The 22,876-nt window shown below is 35.5% G+C and overlaps 2 protein-coding genes and 1 non-coding gene across 3 annotated transcripts in view; 1 reads left to right on the top strand and 2 right to left on the bottom strand.

Moving 5' to 3' along the window:
- The first annotated feature begins 5,704 nt into the window (after window positions 1-5,704).
- Window positions 5,705-9,086, top strand: LOC146160318 (polyisoprenoid diphosphate/phosphate phosphohydrolase PLPP6-like). The gene is made up of 2 exons (XM_083384481.1): window positions 5,705-7,011; window positions 7,834-9,086. Exons 1-2 carry the CDS (start codon window positions 7,000-7,002, stop codon window positions 8,431-8,433), a joined length of 612 nt encoding a protein of 203 aa, XP_083240607.1. The 5' UTR covers window positions 5,705-6,999; the 3' UTR covers window positions 8,434-9,086.
- Window positions 9,087-13,847: 4,761 nt separating this feature from the next.
- The window catches only part of LOC146160316 (structural maintenance of chromosomes protein 3-like), a 41,632-nt gene continuing 32,603 nt past the window's right edge, over window positions 13,848-22,876 (bottom strand). The window contains exons 21-31 of the mRNA XM_083385967.1: window positions 22,101-22,250; window positions 21,885-22,001; window positions 21,145-21,253; window positions 19,426-19,568; window positions 18,231-18,335; window positions 17,635-17,770; window positions 16,654-16,730; window positions 16,331-16,483; window positions 16,103-16,266; window positions 15,221-15,341; window positions 13,848-14,169 (exon numbers count right to left, since the gene is read on the bottom strand). Of these exons, the coding sequence (XP_083242093.1) occupies window positions 14,098-14,169; window positions 15,221-15,341; window positions 16,103-16,266; window positions 16,331-16,483; window positions 16,654-16,730; window positions 17,635-17,770; window positions 18,231-18,335; window positions 19,426-19,568; window positions 21,145-21,253; window positions 21,885-22,001; window positions 22,101-22,250 (1,347 nt within the window). The 3' untranslated portion in view covers window positions 13,848-14,097. The remainder of the gene's footprint in view (window positions 14,170-15,220; window positions 15,342-16,102; window positions 16,267-16,330; window positions 16,484-16,653; window positions 16,731-17,634; window positions 17,771-18,230; window positions 18,336-19,425; window positions 19,569-21,144; window positions 21,254-21,884; window positions 22,002-22,100; window positions 22,251-22,876) is intronic.
- Window positions 19,900-19,974, bottom strand: Trnaa-ggc (transfer RNA alanine (anticodon GGC)). The gene has a single exon. It is a non-coding gene; the product is annotated as a tRNA-Ala (tRNA).

Raw genomic sequence — 22,876 nt, 5'->3', positions numbered from 1 at the left:
GACATAGAGGGGGACGTCACGTATTGAGCACAGATAAAACATGCACATTGCTTGATACATTGTCATTTATCAAGCTATGGGGCGCGTTGATCCAAAAAATAAGATTAAAATATGTAAAAATTTCGCACAAAAATCTTCCAATGTTTTTTTTGCTTTTGAGGCTTTAAGGCAGTGGTTGGCAAACTGTGGGCCACAGAGCCATTTTTAGTGAGTCTCGAGTTGCTTTTGAATAACTTGTGTTGTCATGTAGTTGTGGGCCGCGTGATAGCCTTACATTCGTTCCACTTTATTTTAAAAGTTAGTGTGGCGTGGAATTTTAAATTGGCTCAGCTTGGAAAGGCCGACGTAACCAATGTGGTTCTGAAACCCTGTCGATTGTGTAATTACATATGTGTAAACCTAAAAACTCTGTTCTATAGTATATTTTTCATAAGGCATGGCAGTGTTTTGGCAATCAAGGCGCCGTGCAATATTTCACCATAAAATCGAATATCTGTTTTTGTAGTGGTTTTACGTAGTGGGCCTTTAATAGTGTGGGTTTTGACCACAATGAAAGAATCTTTATTGCGACAACGGTTAAACAGTACTTAGAGGTAACTTACGATACATCAATTTACCTCCGTGTACGCAATCAGAACTCCACAATGAACAGTATATGAGCAACTGCTGATTTAACGATTTAAAATATTTCTTATATAGCCTTCATCAGCCTGATGTGAGTGATTACTAATTCATTAGAAAACGCGACACATAACACGACTTAAGAAATCGGCCATTCGACCAACGAAATAACAACACGCGGCGGGAAGTTAAAATGACCGCATGAGGGATTCAACCGGCAAGCTGTTCACCGAATGGACAGAGTTGACGGGGTCACAGTTCCAAAGGCCAAACCGCTACAATAGCTCTGAAGCTTTGGGCCGCGACAAAAAAAGTTTGCCGACAGCTGTTTGAGGTACCGAAGTGTTAATTTTAAATACGGAATACATTTTGGTCTGAAAATATGCCAAAAACTAGCTTGAAACTTATGAAAAAACATGTAGAAATTCGCGCAAATCGCAAAAAAAATTCCATTTTAGTATTTAAAACAGGATAAAAGTAGAGTTTTGGGGGACCATGACTAGATCCGGAAAAATAAGCCGCGGGCCGGATTTGGCCCACGGGCCGTATGTTGCCCAGGTCTGGTCTAAAGCCTCGCTTCTGCTGGACATTAATTGGTTGGCTGTGTCTAATTAGTTTTATTAATATCAGACAAAAACTAGGGCAATTACCTAAGTTGAAAACTCGGGATCCATATTTAACTAGGCTGGCCATACGTCCCGGTTTAGCCGGGACAGTCCCGGTTTGAAGGCCTTGTCCCGGTGTCCCACCCGGTTAACCAATTTGTCCCGGATTTTTCCATTTGAGATTTACAAAAAAAAAAAAAAAATATTTTTCTTGGGGTGAGGTTGCTGGGGCTAGTTCCTTTCTTGTTTGTGATAAGTAAAAAAAGTGGATATTATCCGTCGAGTGCTGGGAGATATCTTTTTGAGGAAGGTAAGCTATCGCCGTCCCAAACCGGTCACCATTAAGCAATTTTAATTTTCAAGGATTTTTTTACGTATGACGCAGTTTGGTGCCGGTATTATTTGCTTGAATATTACGCAAGTCTAAACAATTGCTGTTACAACTTAAAGTTTAACGTTTGTTAGTAATTCTGGACCGATAAATGTAGCGGGTTTTCAGCATTACAAATCAAATAGAAGTCATAACATATTGATTGCCTTAATACAAATAAGTTTTAATGTTTCCAATTTTGATGTCTGTTACCGCGCAAAATTTAGGCAGAGTTCGCAAAACATCGCATTTAACGCGGCAGTTTTAATCGTAACCAATCTTCAGTTTCAATCGAGATTTAACTTTCGGTGGACGCAGTATATGGTACCAGGACTACTTATTTGCTGAATATCACGCAATGCGAACAATGGCTGCTATACAACTTTTTTTACGGTTTTACGTTAGTGAGTGGTTCCTTATCGATATATGTCACTGGTTTTCGTTACGTAAAATATGTTTGACGTGCTTAGCCGTTGGGTTTTTAGTCGTTTTATTTCAAGTACATATTATTTGCAATTTTGTTTCAACAAAATGTAAAATTTTAGTTTGCGAAGACGAACAATTACAGGTTTCACAGTCACGCAAATAAATGCGATAATTACAACACGCCATCCGATTAAATGCTGCTTCCACACAGGCTAAGGAAGGATGTGACTCCATTTGTGGGGAATCATTTAGTAAACCCATTTCAGGCACAATAAGCAAAATAAAATAGTCAAGGGACGACCAAGCAATAACACGCGGCTCATGCAAATGACTACCCGATCCGTTAGAAATCAGTGCATTTCTAAGCAAAAAGGAGTTAATGACAATCAGCGCATCCTAAGGCAGAAAAGTCTGACTTTTAGACCTTGAGGTCTTGGACAATGCACTGATTGTGAGGCCTATGCAGATTTGGTTAGTGAGCGTTGAACGAACGACGGCTGTCGCTACAGCGAGAAAAATGTAAATAAGTTTCACCAGAAAACATCGCGAAAACGATGTTAAAACATTTTGGGGGGTAATATTGTTTAGGTTTGGGCGCTGATTGATATTTTAAGGTCATCTTAACATATACTATTAAATACCACTGAACAATTAATTAATTTTATAAAGTACGATATTTAGAAGAAAAAAAATTAGCGCAGTGCGTGTAGCTAAGTTGAGACTTGAGAGCCTATTAAAAATTATCCTCAACCTAGAATTTTATGAAAATCGTTGTAATGGCAAGCCAATACATTCCAAATCACAATGAGCCTAGTCACTAAAAAATCGTACTTAACAAACGTTATTTCAGTGAAAAACCATGAATGGGTCAAATGGGTGACTAGGCTCATCTTTTTTCCTCGATATACTATCAAAATAATGGGCGCTCTTTCACTATTGTACGTGAAAAGTTATGCAAAAAAAAAATAATAATACCGCATACCACAACACATATTGTTTGGGTTAGGGTGCGGGTTAGCGTTTGGGTGAGTGAGGGTGGGTCAAGTAATATTATGTTTATTATTAATAATAACTTGACCCACCCTCAACCAAACGCTAACCCGCACCCTAACCCAAACAATATGTGTTGTGGTAGGCGGCATTTGAAGAAAATTTATTTTTATTAATTTTTACGTACAATAGTGAAAGAGCGCCTAATAATGTTTATGTTACAACAATAAATGTTTGAAGAAGTTATTAACAAGATGTTTTTTCATTTTGTGTTTTAATATCAATTTGAACTGTAATAAGATATGCATAACGATTTGAAAAATGAAAATAATATATGTGTTATAATTAAGTTTTAAAAAAGAGTTTATGAAAACGAATTTTCGGATTTCTGGATACGCCCAGGTCTTGATTTTATTCATCAGGGTTGGTAGCCGAGGTCGCATATACGGGCGTTTATGTCGCATATACGGGCGCTTGTAGGTCGCATATACGAGCGGACATGTCGCATATACGGGCGTTCGCATAATGTCGCATATACGGGCGAATTTCTCTACCGAACATACTGTGTGGTGTAAGGCGTCGGAATGGCGTTCTATCAGATTTTAGTAGGCCATTATGAAGTGTTTGTGTTGCCTGACAGTTATGACGTCATATCATGTCTTCATCGTGACGTCACACTCATCAAGTTGCTGTAGTAAATAGCTCATATTTGGCTAGGTCGCATATACGGGAGTTCGCATAATGTCGCATATACGGGCGAATTTCTCTACTGAACATACTGCGTGATTTAAGGCGTCAAAACGGCGTTCGAATGAATTTTAGTTGACCATTATAAAATGTTTGTGTTGCCTGACAGTTATAACGTCATATCATGTTTTCATCGTGACGTCACACTAATCTAGTGGTGTAGTAAATTACCATACTGTAATACTGACGGTCCTAACGATTCTTGCTAACAAAATACAGCAGCTGCCAATTAACACACTCAAAATACATTTGTATTGGATAAATAAAAAATATAAACAAAACTATAAAATAAGACTATAAATTAGAAAACGGTTTATATAAGGTTATTTTGTTACATCATACATTCGATTTTTGTTCTGGTAATGTATTTCACAATTTTGCTTGATTTCTTGTCGGTTAGCTGACCGTCATAAAATATGGTTTTGTCTCCATGGTAAATTTCGATATACAGCGAGCCAATCCAAAATTTGGCAGCAAAATCGTATAATCTTTTATTTAAAGAAAACAATTACTAAACAAATACTGTAAAACGTAAAATAAAATACCGCGAAATCCAAAAAAGAACGCAACGATATTGCAATAATAATAGTATACTCACTTGCGGGAGGCTATTTGTATGTTTAAAACAACAGATAAGTAAATGAAAAATAAATAACAGGCGTAGTATATATCAAACTAGATTTTTTCATTAAACACAGTGTTTCTACTGAGGACCGCGACTGAAGTGACAAGAAGGATTAGGAACATAAAAAATGAATTTATTTAATTTTAAGTTAAAAAAATTATTCGAACGCCGTTTTGACGCCTTACACCACACAGTATGTTCGGTAGAGAAATTCGCCCGTATATGCGACATTATGCAAACGCCCGTATATGCGACCTAGCCAAATATAAGCTATTTACTACAGCACTTGATGAGTGTGACGTTACGATGAAGACATGATATGACGTCATAACTGTCAGACAACACAAACACTTCATAATGGCCTACTAAAATCTGATAGAACGCCATTCCGACGCCTTACACCACACAGTATGTTCGGTATAGAAATTCGCCCGTATGTGCGACATTATGCGAACGCCCGTATATGCGACCTAGCCAAATATATGGGTAATTTACTACACCACTAGATTCGTGTGACGTCACGATAAAGACATGATATGACGTCATAACTGTCAGGCAACACAAACATTTTATAATGGCCAACTAAAATTTATTCGAACGCCGTTTTGACGCCTTAAACCACACAGTATGTTCAGTAGAGAAATTCGCCCGTATATGCGACATTATGCGAACGCCCGTATATGCGACCTAGTCAAATATGAGCTATTTACTACAGAACTTGATGAGAGTGACGTCACGATGAAGACATGATATGACGTCATAACTGTCAGGCAACACAAACACTTCATAATGGCCTACTAAAATCTGATAGAACGCCATTCCGACGCCTTACACCACACAGTATGTTCGGTAGAGAAATTCGCCCGTATATGCGACATTATGCGAACGCCCGTATATGCGGCATCTCCGCCCGTATATGCGACCAACAACCGCCCGTATATGCGACCTCGGCTACCAACCCCTCTCATTTTATTTAGTTATTATCTTCAAAGATATCCAAAAGATTAAGTGGCGGAATTTGTACGAAAAATGAAATTAAAACAGTGGTATACTTTTGATTTTTGTTGCAGTATAGCAGCTTGTTGGGCACTGGTCTAGAATCCTACCACAACGTTGAAATGATTATTAAGCAATGCATAATATGTGGGTTAGGGTGTCGGTTAGTTTTTGGGTGTGGGTAGATCAAGTAATATTGTTTAACACTATTACTGGACTCACCCAAACCCAAACGCTAACCGGCACCCTAACCCAAATAATGTTCGTTGTGGTAGGATTCTAGACGAGCGCCGCTTGTTGATCCACAAGAATGGTTCTTAAACTTTTTGGGCCGCGCTTGAAACAATTTATTTCGTGCCCCCCTATGTGACTAATATGTTTCATAGTTAAAGCGATCACTGATCAGCATAATAACGGCAGTAGTTTCCAGTGTTGCAAATTGTAATGACTTGACTTTTAAGTCGCTGTTTGTAAATGACATGACTTAAAGTCGTTCTTGTAAAATGACTAGACTTGACTTGAGTCGTTTTGAACAATGAGTCAAATGACTTGGGGTTATTCAAGAATATTTTATAAAATTAAGTTATTTATCTCAAGTTTTAACCTACTTGCTTTATTAATGACTTGACTTGGGCAACTGATGACTTTGAAATGTAATTTTTTAAAAGACTTTGACTTGGCCTGTTAGCCTAGTTCTGTGTCAAAAACTAAACATAACACAAGGTGGTTTACTTAATTACTTGCGCTCATGCTTATCTGAATGAATACATCATACTGTGTGTGGTCAATACAGTCACGTGATATACTGTTTATTAATAGGCCACAGCTTGTTTGCTTTGATTATAATTAGACCGCACCAATTGACATAATGTATTGTTGAAGACAACTAGGACTTTCAACCTGGGAGAGTTCCTGCCTATAAGCTAAGAAATAGAGAATTTGCTGTACACTGTTTTACCAAAATCAAAAGTATAAGTTTTTTACCCCAGGGCGCACTTGCAAAAACCTAGTCCAAAAAACTTTTTGCTGACAATGTTGCTTTTTGGTAGCCTATTTAATTAAAATTGACTTGACTAAGTGATTTTTAAAGAAAGAGCGCCTTGTAGTTTTTAATGTAAAAAACACAGTTTGAAATTTTTTTGACCAAGTGTTCCTTTAATTTCTTACCATGGGCGAATTGCCCAAAATATGCTCCACCTTTTTTGGGTTGACACTTTCCTTCAGTCTGAAACTGTCAAGGTTTAGTGGAACCACTTCTTTTATAGGCCATTCCTTTAAAAACTATTTAGATATGTGGTTCTCAAGGTTTTTATGTCCCAATGAAGAAAATTGTGTTCTCTGTTGGTTCTTATAAAAATGTTCATGCAGTTTGTCATGGAACGCTTTGTTTAAAATGTATTGATAGTTGGAGTTAGTGGTTTTACATCAATAATAAAAAGTACACTAGTTGTTAAACACGTCACCTATGCCTGAAGTTTAAAACCGCTTAAATTTATATTTTTTAGAGAATAAATTGATATATTGTTAAAATTACTGGTTTGCTAAATACAGTTACTGGACTGGTAACAAGCCTAGTCAATGGAAATTTGACAAGCAAACAATGAAGCACTCATAGTTGCATGATGGAAAAAGTAAGATTCGTTTTATTTCAATATTTATACCATACAAGTCTTTATAAGAAGACCATCAAAGAAAATGTATTCCTTGTTAAAATATTTTTCCACATCTGTGAAGTTATGAACTTTTCAGCTAAAAACTGAAGCGGATTCTCTTAAAAAGTGGTTTAACTGTGACTGTTGTGCACGTTTTGTTTCCATTTTTTTATAAACTGATAATTACAGGAAAAATTATTCTATAAAAGCATATTATAATACCACATGATTAGCATGCAATTTGTTTCCCTTAACCAAAGCTTGGATTTTAGTCTCCTTAGCACACAGCTGCGGTGCAGATGTTGCAATAATCGCGGCCAGTATTCCGAAAATTAGTTTACAAAGTGTCCAAATAGGCTTCTCCATGAAAGACCTTTTCTAACTTCAAAGCAGCAAATTCCCCTAAAGCAGTGGTTCCCATCCCAACCTTTTTCTTGTCATGACCCCCTTTCCATTTTGTAGAACCTACACAACCCCAATTTCTTCTTCCATTGATTGAAAACAAGAGTAAAGGTGACTCAAAAACACAACCGGCAAAAGATCACTCTTGCCCTGTTCAATTCTAGTTAGCATAACTCGTGACCTCGTGTCTAAAGTTCCATGTTGCTTTAAACAAAAATCCTGATTCTGCCCCTGACGTATTTTGAGTTCCTCTGCAGACTCGGCCATACAAAATACTGTAACTCAATAAGTTTATCATGGTAATTATATACCATACCAACTGTTTCTATGTTTTCTGTAAACCTGTGTATTTTTATTCTTGACACAATATTTATATATATTATTATTACCTATGTTTAGGAAAGAACTAAGCAGCCATCACCAAGTTTGATACAATCATGTTTTGATTGGGATCTATTTCTGTCAAAAAAGTTTGCCTTTTGTGCTAATGATGGAAAAATTAGACCAGCAATGATGTTACTGGAACTTTCTGGACATGGAATTCCTTGGCTCGGTGGCTGCATTTTAGCGCTGTTTGTTGTCCAAAATAATAATGTACTTAAAGAAGTACTTTGCAACTTTATATTTGCACTTGTAATTGATCTAGTATTTATTGCTATAGTCAAAGGAACTGTAAGACGAAATCGTCCATCATACAATAAGAGTGACATGTTTGCTACTGTACATTTAGATAAATACTCATTTCCTTCAGGTCATGCAACTAGGTCTGCAATGATGGCGATCTTGCTTATAACACATTTTAAATTTGATACATATGTGAAATATTTACTGATTTGTTGGATGATTTGTACTGGTCTTTCACGTGTTGTGCTTGGCAGACACCACTTTTCTGATGTCATATGTGGATTTGTAATTGGGTACATGCAATATTGTTTTGTAGAAGTTGTGTGGTTTAATTATGAGAGTGTGAATTTTTTTTTACTTGAATTTCAAAAATAAATTAATACTAGACAAAATACTACTAGCCTAGGTTAAATATCATCATTACCAGCTTAATACTATGTCACCTTTAACTTGGTATAATAAAAAAAAATTCTTGGACTTTTGGCATTATCTTAGCGATGTAAAGTAAGTGCCATTAATTTGCGAAATCTATACAGATTTTTTATGGTTAAACAAAATGTAATAAGTGGGCAATTTATTACTTATTACTATTGCATGATGTGGTGTAATATGTTTCTGTAAGTTTGCTGGCCTTGTGTTATATCCGATTGATATTGATTAAAATGGCATGGCACCATGCCCCTGAACTATATATTCTCAAAACTTTAAGTACAAAAAGGCCAAAATAAATTGTCGCTTGGCACAAATCTTATTTGATTTTGTACTATTTTTTATTTAAACACTAAACCTACTCTTTACGAAATGCAATTTTGCCAAATTCTTTATAGTTAATGCAATTTTTGCTGGTTGTGCAAATGTAATATTGTTTTTACAAAATGGCCATTACAGCGTGTGAACGTAGACAATTTTGCGCTTCATGTCATCTGTTTATGCGAATTCGGTGCGCCCTTCAGCTGTGGAGTCAATAGTGCTAATTTTTTATTGTGCCTAATGCGCCAACTTAACGAAATAAAGTCAACTTTTTCGCACTTTGTGGAATTAACTTAACTGTTGTTGCATAAATGTACATTAGTTCGTTGATGACAGAACGCTCCTTAAGATTAGTTAGTTATGACGTACATTGTTAAATTTGTGCCCTACCAAACAAAAATCCTAGATCCACCCCTGTAGGCCAATATCTCTTAAACCAGTGGTTCTCAACGTTTTTGCCTTCGTGGCCGATTTTCATTGCACAAAAATTCTGTGGCCCAATAACTTTTATAAAAGAACAAACTATAAAAAAGGTTTAGAACAAAAAATAACGAAGTATATATCAAAACAGATTATTTATTCAACCGGACATTAGTGAGGTATACGGTACTTGCTTCTGAACAATAAATTTACGTTTCCGTTACATTCCTTCTCAATTCCTCCCCAAGCCATTATTATAACTTAGGTAGGCCTATAGTGACACAAATGAAAATAAATTCTTTAATAAATCTTGTAGGGGTCGTATTATTGTTTGTTCTTATTATTCGAAACTAAGTTTTATAACCAACTTTATGACGTGACCCAAACGCAGACTTGTCACCATAAAATATTGACCTCGTTAAATAACACGAAGATGTTATTTCCATGCCGTTAAGTTAACACGTCTCTGCTAAACAATTATATGGCTAAGCGTGTGTGCAAAAGCCAAACGAGACACGAAAGGGATGTTAACTTAACCAACTAACTGAACTGAACGCAGCTGGACAAATGGAGTATTGTGTATAAAATGAGTCGGGTAAATACTTTCTATAATTAAAGTAGGATGCGGCCCTCGTGAAAGCTGCAACAATATTAGGCCTGAAGTAACAAGACTTGTTATAATGGAACACTAATGTATATTCTTAGTGCTAAAAATGCCTCTATCAAGACCTTGCCTTCAATAGATGTTGGAGTATGACTTGATTGCCACACGAACACGTCTCCAGATTTATTATTGGCTTGCAGAGAATGCACAGCCGTAATTCCAAGATTGTCTTTAGCCTGTGTGAAAGCAGCATTTAATCGGATCGCGTGTTATAAAAATTAACGCATTTATCTGCGTGACTGTGAAACATCGCAATTGTTCGTCTTCGCAAACTAAAATTTTACGATTTGTTGAAACAAAATTGCAAATAATGTGTGCTTATTTGAAATGAAACGACTAAAAACCCAACGGCTAAGCACGTCAAACATCTTTTACGTAACGAAAACAAGTGACATATATCGATAGGGAACCACTTACTAACGTAAAACCTTAAGTTGTATAGCACTCATTGTTCGCATTGCGTGATATTCAGCAAATACGTAATCCTGGTACCATATACTGCGTCCACCGAAAGTTAAATCTCGATTGAAACTGAAAATTGGTTACGATTAAAACCGCCGCATTAAATGCGTTGTTTTACGAACTCTACCTAAATTTTGCGCGGTAACATACTTCGAGAAGTTCTTAAACCTAAAAGTAATTAATTTTAATTAGGGCAATACGTAATTTGATTTTTATTTCCACGCAGGTAATGTTTTTTGTTATACAATGCAACAAAGTATGTAACCAAAAAGCAATTTTGGAAGCATTCACAAACGTAAAACTTTTAAGCAGATACGTAATCCCTGTAACGGTACCACATTGCGTCGAACTTAAGTAAAATCTCGTTTGAAACTGAAAATTGGTTACTATTAAAACCGCCGCATTAAATGCGAAATTTTGCGAACTCTACCTAAACTTTGCGCGGTAACAGACATCTTAAGAAGCTTTTAAACTTATCAGTCACAAGTTAGAAACATTAAAACAGGGTTTCTCAACCGTGGCCCTCGGCCCCCCTGGGGGGCCACGGAACTGTCATTGGGGGGCTACGAGCATAAGTCTGTAACAATGTCGTGGTATTGCAAAACCGCGTCACTATTTTCAATTTTGTCAGTTAAAGTCAAAATTGTAGTGCCTTCTTTGGCCTATTGCAGCGTTTCTCAACCGGTGCGCCGCGAAAAAATGGGAAAAAAATTACAAAAATTCTGTATTATTTTAGAATTTGCGACTAAAAGTGGATTCCAGCAATAAGACCAAAATTAGAATAACATCAACGTCGGAATAAAACACAGTTCGGAATAAGATCAAAAAAGGACCAATAGATAACATACTCAAACCCCTATCGGACCAACAGTCCTTCCTGCGGATGAGGATGTTATTTAGGCCACTTGGATCTTATACCGAAAATGTATTGGGTTTTATTATGGCGTTGGTCGATTCTGGAATTCAAAGTTAAACATTTAAATGACATATTCCAACATTTGAATAGTTTAAAACAGGGCTGCCGAGTCGGAGTCGGACTCGGGACTCGACGGAGTCGGTTTGTTTTGCCGGAGTCGGACTGCCTGAGTCCCGAGTCCGACGTGCGCAGTAACAATTTTAAAACTGATAATGCCGCCAACTGCAAATTGAAAAGGCGGAATAGCATATGGTGGATTTTCTAGCAATGGTTTGTGGATGGATGAGATATATGACACCCCTATGAGGGGATAGTTGAAAATTCACTTTAATTTAATTGCGTACATGGGTGAAATAAAGGCTGTAGAGTGGCAGCCGGACTCAGAATTTGACGAAATCGCACATTTGTTCGGAGTCGAACTCGAGAGTTGGAGTCGGGTTATTTTTAACCGACTCCGCAGGCTTCTTTATAGATAATAAAATTAGGAGCCTGATGTAATAAAAACTGCCACCAAAAAACAAAATATCCAAACAAAGTTAGCAGTCGACTCGCTCGTCAGGTGCGCCGCCGCGTTTTGAAACGTTTACGAGTGCGCCTAGGGTGAAAAAGGTTGAGAAACACTGGCCTATTGTAACGCATTTTTTCTAGCATGTTACTACCTGCTGTTCGTTAGAAGTTTTGCAACAGTCGACATCAAGCTTGCAATTCTCTACCTGTCGCCTAATTGCCCAACATTGTTACGTCACTTACAACCAACATTTGTGGTTTTATAGTTTACTCCGTTTTTCTTTGGAACGTTTGACCATAATTAGTTTGTAAATGGCAAGTTAGAATGATAGCAAAACTAATACAAGCAAGTTGAACATTTTTTTCACAAAACGTCAAATTACGATATTACCATTCTGGCTCGTAGAGATAGATTTGTTGTTATTAATAAATTTTGTTGCAAAATTAATTGTGTTAAGTGGTCAAAGCAAGCTTTTACAGAACGAAGAATAGTTGAATTGCACATACTTTCAGAGGTTTACTATTGAAAATACGTTTTTGCACAAAGCCTAAACAAGATTTTGTGTTATCAAATGTCAAAAATTCGCAAATATCGCGAGAGTTACGTCTCTTTGGCTTCACAAAATTAGACGAGACGGCCATAATTGTGCGCAGTGTCTGCACTGTTCGGTGGTAATGTCAATTGCGTCATTACGACCCTCAACTTAAAAATCACATCCCCCAAGAAAGAATGATGCCGCCACAAATTCTAGCTATTTTTTTATAATCGAGGGGTCCACGAGGATCAAAAGCCTCTCAAAGAGGGCCACGAGGCATAAAAGGTTGAGAACACTGCATTAAAATTTATTTCTATTAAGGCAATCAGTATGTTATGACTTCAATTTGATTTGTGATCCTGAAAACCCGCGACATTGTTAGATCCAGAATTACTAACAAACGTTAAACTTTTAAGTTGTAAAAGCAATTGTTTAGACTTACCAAACTGCGTCATACGTGAAAAAAATCCTAGGAAATAAAATTGCTGATGGGTAACCGGTTTGTGACGGCGCTCGCTTACCTTCCTCAAAACGATATCTCCCAGCACCCACCAGATAATATCCATTTACATTTTTTTACTCACCAAGCACAAAAAGACACTAGCCCCAACAACCTCACCCCCAGAAAAATATTTATTAACACCCGCTGGGAAAATAGTTAATTCAGGTAAAAAAAAAATTTCTTGACAGCCCTACCTACCAAAAATGAAAAGTAAAAAGTATTACTTATATCGTTTTGAGAAAGAATTGCTTAATGGTTAACTCAAGAGTTTTTACATTTTTTAATTTTTTTTGATAAATCCGGGACAAATTGGTTAACCGGCCGGGACACCGGGACAAGGCCTTAAAACCGGGACGTATGGCAAGTCTACTTATATTGTTTACATCTTTCCAGCAATCACACTTTTAGTGAAAAAATATTAATATTCAGCTATATTAAGATCTAATTGTCTAGCTTTCTCGCTGATTTTTTTACGGTATAAACTACAAGATACCTATACTCCTCAAAGAGCCATCGCTCATAGTCAATATCAATCGGGCTATGCTTTTAATATTAATATATTCAAAAATTCATAATTGCTTAAGTTCGACATATGGCCTTTCGATTTCAAATGCCCCAAATGGCATCTAATATTCACGTTAGAGAACTAAAATTTTCAAACGCGCCTTGTTTCAGCAATCCAGCAATTACAATTTTAGAAAAATCTAGGGGGCTATGGCCCACAGGTTGGGAACCCCTGTTTAAAGCAATGTATTCCCAAAGAAAACTTTTTCATATAATGGTCCGCATTCAGTTTTGATGCCGTTTTTTGCGGAACTGCAGTATTCTGTCTTTTAACTTTGTGGGGTTCTTTTGGATCTAAGGACATGGACTAACAACTTGCAGTGTTGGAACACGATTAAATCCGAATATAAACAATAAAAATAATAGCATTATTATATTTTCCCTTACACTGCATTGACTATTTATCTGAAGTTTTCACAATATCAAATATTTTAAAAACTATACGGAGTGTTTCGATACGAATGTTTTGTACAGCGTTTATTTTAAGTAAAAACATAATAATAACAACAATTAAACTCTTAATCCGACAGGTAATTCAAAAATTGTAAATCTTAGCGTCAACACAAAACTAAACCAAGAAATTGTGAAAACCTTTGTAATTTAATCATAATTGATAAGATTCCAATGTGGCGCGGTACAACAGAGACTCTGATCATAACCGAATATGATCGGATGTTTTAACAACACACAACAAATAATATTTTGACAAACAAGAAATTCAACTGTGAACTTGATCGTCCTCAACAAATTCTCTTGCTTCTTCGATGCTGATTGTACGAATCATTGACACCTACACGTTAAAATTTAAAATTTGATTATTTTTAAACAATTTCTCTGATATGTAGAGGATTGAAAACTGTGTTAGATTTCATGGCAAGCCAGGAGTCCAGAATAATTATTTCAACTTATTTGGATTATTTTGAACTTTATCGAAGATCCTGCGCTATACGTAACTTCAATTTTAGGTTACTTACAGGAAACTGCCTCAATAAGTATGATGGGCGGATTAAGATTATTGGAACTAAATCGGAAAAACAAGAGATTCGCACTATGCTTGACAGAGACACGGTCTGGAATCTTTCTTGGGTCCAAAAACTATTTATTTTAATATAACAGGATTTGTCGCTCGCTATAGAAACGTTGTTAATAGAACATAATACGTAATAGTTATTTAGAGGCCATAGCAATCATGGCACATAATAACGACTTTTGGATTTTATTTAAACGCACAAACTTTGTTAAGAATTCTCAAAAACAACCAAGAATTTCAAAGAAACAAAAAATAATTTACAACGCTAGGTTATCCAGCATATTTTAAGCGGAGTTTAATTTTAAATTTAAAGTATTAGAAGTGGAAAATACCCTGTTTAACCTAGACAACGTCGACACATCGTTTGGAACACAAATTAAAGAGAAGTTTGTACCTTGGGTCACCCTATGCAGTTAAGGTAGAATATTGAAAACTAGCAGTTAACTACCGCCTTATAAAGTAGATCCGCATTAATAATAATTATAAACAAAATTTAGGTTAATGTACCAATAGTTGTAAATTAATTTTAGAAAAAAAAATATTTAGCGCATAAAATACACGTTTTTGTTTATGAATCATTTGAGGATTGTCAAATAAGCACCTTAATTTAAAGGCCTCTTCAAGCACATGTATAAGGTCTAAGGATCGTACAATTTTAAAACTAAGACGAAATTCAACACTCAACTCAAATGGCAACAATAATTACGACCTATCAAACTTAATTTTTTTGTTATGCCGGAAAACAATTTTAGTTTATCATTTACTTAGTCTTAAACGATAAAAACACTGTTTATGGTTATTTTAGCCTTACCTTATTTCTGTAAATAACTCCGTAAAATTTGTCAGCAGCTTCAAGCAGCTCCGGACGAAATGTTGTTGTAATAAACTGTGCAGTAGCACTCATATCGTTCAGCATATTGGCAACTGAACTTCTGTAAAGCGATAAAATTAGCTTTGTCTACTTCAGCAGTACATAAAAAGGTGAAAAGGTTTTCCGGTTTTGGACACACTTCCGCCCGCACAACTTTGCCAGAAACACGAACGTCCAACCCAGGATGTTTGGCACGCAAAAATAGTCTTCGGAGAAAAGCGAAATATATTTCTTCAACTTAAAATGAATTGCCCTTCAATTACGACAAAAAAAATTAATTAAAATAAAATAGTTCAGCGGTTCTCAACCAGTGGGCCATGGCTCACTGGTGGGCCATAGACAAATTTAAAAAAGCTAGATTTTTTGAAGAATTTAGTTTCATTTGTGCCACTATACCTAACTTTACAGGAATACTGGCTTGAGGAGGAATTGAGAATGAAAGTAAATGAACGTAAATTATTGTTCAGAAGCAAGTACCTCACTAATGTACAGTTGAATCAATAAGCCGTGCTATAGGCTCCTTATTTTTGGTTCTAAACCTTTTTTATAGTTTGCTCTTTCATAAAAATTTATTGGGCCACAGAATTTTTGTGCAAAGGGCCACGAAGGAAAAAATGTTGCGAACCACTGCTCAGTAGGTGAATTGTTTCACGGTGTTAAATACGTGCCACAGTAATGCAAACCGGTGCCTAAACTTAACGCTAAGCAATGTTTTATACAAAACCAAAGCAAAGGAGGGCACTTCGTCTATTTAAATCTAATAGTTGGCCGATGTGTTCACGAACTATTTGACACGACAATAAAAAAACGATTGAACATTACCTGTGAGCTGGGTCAAGGGCTTGATCTATCTCATCAAATAAATAAAAAGGTGCGGGATCACACTTTTGAATTGCAAATATAAGTGCCAAGGCTACCAATGATTTCTGTCCTCCACTGAGCTGCTGCATTTCACGTGTTTCTGCAGCTTTACCAGAAAACGAAACCTGGACAAAGCAGTGAAAAACAACAGTTTAATCCTCAAATAATCAAAAAAACACAAACTTGTACCTTTATTCCAACACCAACGAATTGGTCAACAATGGAAGCTAAATCACTAGCTTGGGAATCACCTTCAGGCAGTGCATCACCTTTCTTCATAATAAGTGTTGCTTTGCCACCCGGGACAAGCTTTACAAAGACATCACTGAAATTCTTTGAAACCTAAAGTTTGTGCATATTCATTTACCACACTACAACTGCTACATGTACTAATACATAAAAAGGTTTATTTATAAATCGGCCCAATCCAAGCCACAAAAAAATGCTCTGCATAAACGAAAAATCAAATAAAAGCCAGTTACTTAACAACCTTTAGTTTAGTGCTTTAGTACCTGTCTAAACGTAAATTGGATTGCTTCATACTTCTCGTGTTCTAGATGCTCCATCAGCGTTATGATAGCTTTTTTGCCTTAATAAAACGTAATTCAATTTGGTGCTCCCCATACTGGTAAAGGGGGTCTATGTGATTTTACGCAATTTCGGCAACGGTTAGTAAGCATGTATTTACACAATGGAAACAGAACTTGTCGTGATACACTATATTGCAATGTTATAAATAAAAAGAATATTTGGTTTCAATCTGATATCAAATAGTTACAGAACATTATTTCATGAATAGTTTAGAAGGAGAAAACACAAATATGACATATCACGCCACAACATCTAAGACGAAATGATCTATGATTTCATAGTATTAAGAGTTAGACCAACACATAAAAAAAAGATTAGTGTGAGGGTATGTATGGGGTGATTGGGTGCCGCCATTCTGGGATTGACGTTTCAGGGCTGCTGTTTTGGCTGTGTTTTGTGTTAGTAATGAAGGTAGTGAGGATTTTGGGGATAAGTAAAAGTTTGTTTACATCCTATTTTAACGGGCTTAGGTGTTATTTCGACGAAGATGTCATTTTAATGTTGTTAGAGTCCTTTATAACTTTTATCAGGTTTGAAGTTTAAAAACAGGAGTGGGCAAACTTAACGATGAGGGCCGATTTTTTTATAATGAGAAGTAGCCCAATAAACTCGAAAACAAATTTGTTATGTTTGATCCTACAGTCAAGTTTGACAGAAAATAAATTGCTGTATTGAATAATTTCGTTATGCGTAAAGTGAAAAAACAGTAGATTTAACTAGATTTAAAGACTTCGCCAGCTCAATTAGAACTGCGCAAATTTTAATACGTCAAGCAATGAAGTCTAAACTGAATCGACAGATCTTTTTTAAAATATTTAATAGAATTATTTGTGAAGCAGCCGGGTTTCACCCGCGGGCCACCCCTGTTCTAACACCAATAAAGTTGACAAATATTAACTAACCTCGATCTATCTCTTCTTTGCGCCCTAAAAGCTTTTCCTTTTGCTCAGAGAATGATACAAATTGGTCAAGAGCTTTCTTGTTCACATGAGAATATTTCTTTAATTCTTGGTTACATTCATCAAGACGCTTCATTAACTAAAAATGCAAATATATACAATATTTGTTTAATTTTGATATTTATTAAATATCGGTTCATGCTTTAAATTTTTTATGAAAATAAAGTAATATTAACTAATTCTATGAAAAAAATTCTTTATTATCTCAAACTCTTTAATTAGAAAGGTATATGTCTTACCTTTTAAGGCGTAGTAATTTAGCATTTTTCATATAAGTACTATTACTACCACTACTACTACTGACACTAAACTCTTGTAACAGAGATATGTAACATTTAAACGACCTGTAAGTGCACCAATGTTTACACCTTGTTTAAAAAAATATTTACATTCGATTTTTTCGATTAAGATATGTAATTTACCAGTATTTTTTCGATTACAATTGGTAATGGTTAATGACAGAAAACATATGTATTTAGTAAATATGCAACGAGCCAAGTTTTATGGTAGGTAAAATAAATTAAAGTTCAATAAATTACATTACGATGACTTAGTCCTTGATACTTGGTAAAGGCGTCCTGTGGGAGTGAGCCAAGGTCACGAATTTTCCGCATGCAGTCTTCCTTCTTTTTTATTAACATACTCTATAAAAAAACAATAAACCAAGACGGATAGATCTTTATCGAATTTTGACAAAGTGGTAAGTTTTAGTCATATTCGAGCTACGCACGAAGTTTTATTCGAGCTATTTTACGTGCGAACAAAAAGTAGCATCGACCCCCGACGCCTTAACGAAGGGATTTCAATTAACCTTGTTTTTGCCTGATTTTCTCAATGTAGTTTTTAACTTTTCCTTTTGTGAAAACAATTATATAGCTTGTTAACTTTTATTAATACATAATTACAATTAATCATTAAACTGCCCTGCATCATTTGTGAAGATTTCTGCCAAAACAAATATACAGTATGGTAGTTAAGGATCAACAGGCGAAAATGTAGAATGGAGATAATTTCATTTCAGAAAGTCAAAAATAAAACAATCGAAAAAAAAACGTTCAAAATGCATAAAATTGTTGTAAACCTATTCTCAATTAAAATAAAAATTAGGACAGTGGTGTGGAAAGTGGATACGCAATAAAAAAATTACGTATTTCCAAAACTGTGGGCCACGGCCCAGGAGTGGACCACAAGACTATTTTCATTGGGCCATAGAGCTATTTGAAAATATTGCAACTAAATATGTTATGTTTTACGAAAATAGCTGTTAGCATACTTAAACTATAATTGAAACGAGATTATTTTTTGGCTATTTGTAAACCATATGCCTAAAAGGCAAAATATCACGACATATGTTTGTTTTGCTGCGCAGTTAGCACGGCAGTTTACTTTTAATTCAGTTTGTTGTCATGAGATCTTTAATTCCAATATAAAAATAAGCCGGAGGTAAAAAAGATTATTTGTATGTTTTCAGAATCAATATATTTATTGGGAAATTGTCCGACTATATGTAGGAGTAATTGGGATTACAAAAAGGCTAGTCAGTCGAACTCCCGCTTATGAGTCAAGTGATACCGAGGGAGCATTTGAAATACGGAATATGTTAGCGAGCTTCTCGACGATTCTTACTTTGTATTAAAATTGCTATTTAGAGCGGGTGAATCCCACTCTATCATTAAAACTTGAAGTTCAGGATAACCTTGCAAATTCTATTTAATCACTTTTTTATATTTATACCTGTTTATTTGTAGCTTTTTCTAGTTCTCTTGCATCATCTGATATTTTCTCTCTCCATTCACGTTCTTTGCTTCGATACTCTTCTACTTTTGATATGAGATTAGAATGATCCTTTTCCATGGAAAGCATCTCTTGATCAAGTTCTGCAAGTAAGGTAAAGTCAATCACTTGACAACAAAGGCTTCGTTTAGGCATTTTTCGCCACAACCCAAATACTTTAGCCTCAGCAAATGTGGCAAACGAATTTAAAAGAAAAAAGCTCCGAGAAACACATCCAGAAGTTTCATATCCTTTTAAAAACTAATGAAACCTGAACACACCTATGTGTGTTTACAACTGAAATCTAGCCCTTCTGAAGTTGCTTTTTGACCAACGATTACGTCTTACATATCATTAGTATACCGAAAGCCATTGCAGACTATTCACCGAATCTGTCGATCAATGATGCAAGCAGGGCAGACTAGAAAAACAAGTAGCCTGCAGTGAGGTTCGAACTCACGACCTCCGGTCAAGCCGGGACCGTCGCTCTACCAACTGAGCTATGCAGGCTCAGAAGGGAACGAGTCGATAAACAGCCATGCGCCAATGCTTGCTCAATCTGTTAGTACAAGAGTCTGCAATGGCTTTCGGTATACTTTTAAAAACTAGCCTTTTAATTATACAGACCACAAAGACTTAATTGCTATTGGATATTGGCCAATCACTAAACTCTCACTTTGGATCTGGATTGATTCCAAAGTAAAAAAAGTAAAACTCTGGGAAGATGTGACGTCAATGTGGATATCACTGTATTTTTATTTCCAATTAGCCTTATTTCATAAACTTCAGTGTCCCATTATATACAGTATAACAGATAGATAAAAGTACATTTTCCAGCTGGCTAAGGTACCGGTGATTGCACTTGCCTGGAATATTGTTTTTGGTATTTTCCCTTCTATGCTTATTCTTCTTTGAAAGAAAGAACTACTGACAAAAGGACCGACCAGTGTTAAAATGACTTCAAATAAGTACAATTAAGATAATGTTTTGAAATAAGACTTGACTTGCCATTGGAGTAAAATGGCTTGACTTGGACTTAAGACTTGGCATTGAATAATTTTAGACAATAATTATAGAAAAAACTTCCAGACAATATCGCATGTGAACTTGAAACAATGGTTTTCGAAGCACTTTGTTCAGTTCTATTTTCATAATAATAAAGAAAAGTTTATTTTCGTAATGCCATTTGGTTAGAAGCAAGAAAAGTCCTCTAGATAAAGATTAAACAAGGCAAGGGTTGTGAGAGTCTCTAAACTACCGTAAAAAGTTCAAACTTGACGATAAGGGAATAAAAAAGGTCAACATTTTTTAGCCTTAAACATTATTTGCTTTCTTGAATATGTGTCCATGCGTCTATTGTCGTTTCAGCTATATTTTTGTATGTGTGCAGATGAGAATTTAAACAATGCGAGTGTGGCACAAATAAAAAAGATTGCGCGTTCTACTAGATCTAGATTATATTGTGTAATGTGATTCTTATGTCCGACATACTCTGTGTTATATCTTTGTTGTAGTATTTTTTTCAAAAAAAAGGAAGCAATTCTATAAGAAGTTTTGGTCCTGTTCACGGCCCATTGACACCAGGTAGTTATGACTCTACTCAAAAATTATTTTTGTACCTGTGTGGAAGCTATTTATCAGTATTTTTATCTATAAAGCTTTTGAAATAATGAACTGAACCTTTAAGTCTTGCATCTGTGAGGTCCAGTTGTTGTTCTGCTAACTTATGGTCATTTTCACATTGAGCAAGCTTTTGTTTTCGAACATCAACCGACAGGTCTTGCATTTCCTGAAACAAAAATAGAAAGTAAACTAATTTCTCAATAGACCAGACCAGCGTTGTCCAACTGCAGGCCCGCGAGTTTAGCTTTTTCTGCCCGCGAACTGATAGTCAGCTTTGGTTCAATCTGGCAATATCACTTTAATTTTTGTTTTTTAATTTTTTGGTTTTGAAATTATTTCATAACTACCGTAACTGAACAAAGGTATACATTCCATAAAGTTAGTATATATGCCATAGACTATGTATAATTTGCCAGCAATAAGCCTAAGAATCGCAATTTAAAAACATTGGCCCGCAAGATAAAAAAAAACATGTTTTTGGCCTGCGATGAAAAGAAGTTGGACCACCCTGGACCAGACAATAGAGAGATTGTATGTTAATTAAATAAACCCAACTTCAGTGGTTTGACAAGAATCTGTTTTGAAACTATATTTTTACACATTAAATAAAGCAAATTACAATTACTCCTAAAAAAATAATATATTACTGGAATTCTATATTTTGAATACTTATATCACGGAAATATTTGAGTTTAAAACATTCATGTTTGTGCTACATCAAGGAGCAGAAATGGAATGTTTTTTGTACTTTTGTCAGTTTAAATAAGCCTATGTTAAACGGTGATAAAAACAATTACCTGCATAAGTTGATCTCTTCGTCGAATGAGGTTATCTTCTAACAGGTTCTCGAGACTTGTCTTTTTACTTTCAAGCCGAACTCTTTGCTGAACAGCATTTTTGTGTTCCACAGTTAGCTGTCCCACAAAAAATAATAATTAAGTAAAACAGAGTAATATGATACGCCTTTACAATGTAGGATTCCAATCAAAATAGGAGAAAGTACAAACACACACTTGTTTTATTTCATCATTAAGTCTGTCAACTTCACTTTGATCATCACTGGACAGTTGGGACAAAAGGTCAGTTCCCATTTCTTCTTCCAGTGATGACTTTGTGGACCTAAGAGCTTCACAATGAGTCTGTAAGCTTGCAAGAGATCTTTCCTAGAAATGTAGTATAACTTTAGTGAGGCACTACAACATTTTTAAACATAAAAAATAGCTTTTAAAACGAGATTTTCCCAGGTTTTTTGGCAAAGTTGTTATATAGAAAAAACACAGGTATTTATTTTTAAATCCTTTATTTCCGAGACATAAGAATGAAACCGGATTGAACTTATGCAACTACTTTAAAAGTTTTAAACTAGAAGCGTCAGTCTGGGTATAAATATTTTTTAATTGTGGCCACTAAACAGCAAGTGGATAAACAGGTGCCATCTGCTTCAGTGGCCTAGCCAGAGTTTAACATAACCAGACAGCAAAACTACAAATGTTAGGCTTGGAAAGGCGAAACAAGTGAAAGGTAGGATACAATAGGTATGTCTGGATAATATGTTAACTATTTTTTATGTTTCTATTGTATAGATTTGTTTATGGCAGAATGATTCTGTAGACATGGTGACAACATGTCATAATGGTAGCACAAGACACAATTTAGTACTGCAAAACACAGGGTGACTTGTTTTAAACAGCCATCAATAGTCACGCTTGTCATAAGCGAGGAAAAAGCAAATCCTATTTTTTTACATCCCGACTCTTATATGAAGAAAACTGTACAAAATCCGCTTTAA

This window comes from Ascidiella aspersa, chromosome 3 (assembly GCF_963924565.1).
Source record: "Ascidiella aspersa chromosome 3, kaAscAspe10.2, whole genome shotgun sequence".
In the NCBI taxonomy this organism is placed as follows: Eukaryota; Metazoa; Chordata; class Ascidiacea; order Phlebobranchia; family Ascidiidae; genus Ascidiella; species Ascidiella aspersa.
The sequence above is the reverse complement of the archived record's forward strand: the minus strand, read 5'-3'. Positions and strand labels throughout refer to the sequence as shown.